Source organism: Eimeria tenella, genomic scaffold (genome assembly GCF_000499545.2).
Source record: "Eimeria tenella Houghton genomic scaffold, Eth_scaff393, whole genome shotgun sequence".
NCBI classification, from domain to species: domain Eukaryota; phylum Apicomplexa; class Conoidasida; order Eucoccidiorida; family Eimeriidae; genus Eimeria; species Eimeria tenella.
Window position 1 is genome coordinate 1 of NW_013543324.1, and position 3,951 is coordinate 3,951.

General features: G+C 52.3%; 1 protein-coding gene across 1 annotated transcript; it reads left to right on the forward strand.

The window, feature by feature from the left end:
• Window positions 1-269: 269 nt before the first annotated feature.
• ETH_00034820 (uncharacterized protein) lies at window positions 270-1,696 on the forward strand (the record flags this gene model as incomplete). Its single annotated transcript, XM_013376701.1, has 2 exons — window positions 270-1,280; window positions 1,304-1,696. The coding sequence occupies 2 exons, from the start codon at window positions 270-272 to the stop codon at window positions 1,694-1,696; spliced, it is 1,404 nt and encodes a 467-aa protein (XP_013232155.1).
• Window positions 1,697-3,951: the final 2,255 nt, after the last annotated feature.

Here is a 3,951-nt window from a genome sequence, read left to right on the forward strand (position 1 = left end):
GCGCGCTGCAGCAAGACACCCGGTCGGCGTTTGCGGACGCGCGGGAGAAGTGCACGGAGCAGGCGGAGCTGCTGCTGCAGCAAGTTGTGCAGCTGTGGCGGCAGCGCACTTCCTACGACGTGAAGCAGCTTGCTGCTGCAGCAGCAAGCCTGCGGGCCGCGCGGCAGCCCGAGGGGGCCCCCCGGGGGCCCCCCTACGTCGACGTGCTGCTGCTGCGGGTCACCGAGGGCTCGCAGCTGCTGCGCTTCGTCGGCGACAACTTGAAGACCATGAGAATCATCCTCAGCAGCATCAACAACGCTCCTGCTGCTGTTGCTGCTCTCATCTCGGACTTGTCTGCTGCAGTCCAGGCCCTCAAGGCCGAAGTCCACATCGGCGCGGAGGCCTGCAGCAGGCGCTGGGCCGACTGGCTGCAGGAGACTGCCCGCGAGGAGGCCAGGGCCCCGCAGCAGCAGCAGCAGCAGCAGCAGCAGCAGCAGCGCATGCCTCTCACCCACGTGGTCAAAAACGCGGGAGAAGCCCACAGGGCGCTTCTGAAGATCGTCGGCGATGCGCCGCACTTGGAGATTCTGAAGAAGCTCGTGTCTGTGGGGGGCTCCATTGTCGAGCAGATTCGGCAGCAGCAGCAGCAGCAGCAGCAGCAGCAGCAGGGGCAGCCGCAGCAGCCGCAGGACGGGCAGTACGCACTGCAACAGCAGCAGCAAGGCCCCCTGCGAGCGCCGCAACAACAGCTGCAGCTGCAGCTGCAGCTGCAGCAGCAGCAGCAGCAGCTACAGTGGCAGCCATTCCAACAGCAGCCATCACCGCAGCAGCAGCCGCGGGGGCAGTCGCTGCTGCAGACGACGCTGCAGCAGCAACGGAAGTCAATTACGCAGCAGTCAATGCCGCAGCAGCCAACGCAGCAGCAGCCAACGCAGCAGCAGCCAACGCAGCAGCAGCCAACGCAGCAACAGCCAACGCAGCAGCAGCCAACGCAGCAGCAGCCAACGCAGCAGCAGCAGCAGCGGCGGTCACTGCACCAACCAACCGCGCAGCAGCAACAGCAGCGGCAGCTGCCGCAGCAGCAGCCCGCACCGACACCACTGCAGGAGCTGCAACGGCGGTGGCAGCAGATGCAGCAGGGGCAGCAGATGCAGCAGGGGCAGCAGGGGCAGCAGCAGCAGCAGCAGCAGCAGGAGCAGGAGCAGGAGCAGGAGCAGCAGGAGCAGCCGCAGCAGCAGCAGCAGCAACAGCAGCAGCAGCAGCGGCGGCGTCATCCAACCCTGGCAGAGGATGTGTGGGTGCGGCGAACGGGCGCATAGAGCCACAAGAGAAGGCAGCGTTAGTAGCAGCTGCAGCTGGAGCAGCAGAGGCAGCAGCAGCCACTGCAGCGGCAGCCGGAGCAGCAGGACAGGAGCAGCAGGGGCCCCTGCTGGAGCAGCAAAGGCAGCAGCAGCCACTGAGGAAGCAGCAGCAGGGTCCCGTGCAGCAGCAGCAATGGCGGCTGCAGCGGGGCCGCAGCCCTGCAGCAGCAGCAGCAGCAGCAGCAGCGGCCGACGCCACAGCAGGGAGAGCAGCAGCCGCTGCAGCAGCGGCAGCAGCAGGTAGCGCCTGCAGCAGCAGCAGCAGCAGCAAGTTCAGCAGCTCTGGAGGGAGGAGATGTGGGGGGCCAAAAGGGCCAGTGAGGTCTCTCTCAGCGAGGCACAGAGAAAGATAGAGTAGAAACTAAATGGTAAAACTAAATAAATAAAGATAAATAATAAATAATAAATAGAAATTAATAAAGGGGGAACGCCCGGCAAAGACCGGCTAGGAAGTTAGGGGCGCAGGGCTTCTCGGGTGTCTCGCGAGCTCGGAATTTGAACTGCAAAAGAATGGACTCACGAGCTGTCAGTTTTGTGGGTTTGTTCATTTTATGTGAGCTGCTGCTGCTGCAGCAGCAGCAGTTGCTGCTGCTGCTGCAGCTGCGCGCCGCGAATGAAGAGAAAGCGAAGTGCCAGTCTGGATGTGTGTGGAGAGACGTCCACAGGGCTGAGGTGTCTGTACACCGCGCGCGGTGTACAGACACCTGGGCCGGCGTGGGCAGTCGACGGAAGGGGAGGAAAGGGAGCGAGTGGAATTAAAGAACGGGGAGGAAATAAATAAATAATAAAAGTGAAATAATCAAAAATTGAAAGTCCAACTCCACGAAATTGCGTCAAATAGGGATCAGGAACAGAATCTTGCAGCCGTTGCACAGTGTGCGCCGTCGCCCGCAGTGGCTTTTATGAAGTGTCGGTCTCGCCGTTGCGGTTTTAATTGATTTTGTTTCTTTTTATTGTTTTAATTCAAAAGTTTCCTTTCAAACGGTGGAAATAGTTGTGAGTAACTTTGTTTCCAGTTTCTGGGGTTCTTCCTCTGCCGCTTCTGAGGTGCCTCCTTCGGGTGTGTACATACAGCTGCCCGCGGTGCGCCTGCGCCTGTTAATTGCGAGTTAGTGCCAATTGCATTTCAGTTGTGGTTCTTTTGTAATTCTTTTGCAATTCTTTTGCAATTAGTTTTCAAAGTTGTGTTTTGTTTTTGTTTCTGTTCCCGGTCGGCGCCCGCGGCTGCGGGCGCAGACGCCGCAGCAATGACAGCTAGCAGGAAATTTGAATTACTTCATGTTTCTTCTCCGTTTTGAACAACTTTTCATTTTATTTTCACAGTTCATTTCCTTTCAATTCCATTTCTTTCACTCCATTTCTCTTTTCAAAAACTTCCCGCTGTTGCTGCTGCAGCTATTAATTGAACTGCAGTTCGCCGAAATTGTGGACTTGTGCATTTCCGCAGCTCTGCTATTCAATCTCTTGTTCTAATAAATCAATTCGTGCATTATTCTAATTCTTATTGGAATATGTCGTTTACATAATGTATGCTTCAATATATTCATTCCATATATTCTTCTTATGTTTATTTTTTGATAAATTCGCTTTTATTAAAAAGCCCTTCAGCTGCGCAGTGTCCCAATTTGCAAATAGTAATTCAAATTATTTTTAGTGCAGCAGTTCAGCAGACAGCAGCAGTTTAAAATTTTATTTCAAATTTTAATTTATATGCAAAAGCCGCATGCATCCAACGCAAGAGGAAGCAAACCAGCTTCTTAGCAGCAGCAGCAGCAGCAGCCGTAGCCGTAGCAGCAGCAGCAGCAGCAGCAGCATCAGCAGCCGTAGCAGCAGCAGCAGCAGCAGCAGCAGCAGCAGCAGCAGCCGTAGCAGCAGCAGCAGCAGGAAGCAGGCCGTCAGTGGGGCTTTTGGATTAGCGACTGCAGACTGTCAGTTAGTTGTAGTAGTATTTTTTCTGCCTCAGACAACTGAATGTCTTTATACGAATAAATGCAGATGTGGAGAATTTGAATGAAATATATAATTAAATGCAATTAAATTAAAATTCAAAAACAAACAAATGCCATTTAGAGACCTTTATATGCAGCAAACTCTTTTCCGCAGTTTATTTTTTCCCAGAACCTTTTAAATGTACTTCACAAACACAAACAATATATATTTATGTATGTGTACTTATGTGTATTTATAACCATATATATGTATACATTTATGTGTGTTTAATGTGTACTTTAGATATATATATTGTGAAATCTATTTCAAATATACTTTGTATCGTGCGTAGTGAGTTCCTTTATCTCCACAAGTATCTTTTGTTTGCAAAGAGTCGGAAATATTTATTTCCACTTTTTGCAAATTTAGGTACATCTCGCAGCAGCGAGGTGTCTGTACACCTGGAGGACGGCAGAACTTTGCAAAATTTCTCCCTTTTTGACTTCACAGTTTTCTAAAACTAATTGAATTTCTAAAGTTAATTGGATTTTGAAAACCCAAGTTGGGTTTTGAAAAACCGAACAAATCCACTGCTTCCCACTCAGGTGTACGTACGTACACCTGGTGTACGTACACCTGGTGTACGTACACCTGGTGGGCGTACACCTAGCGTACGTAC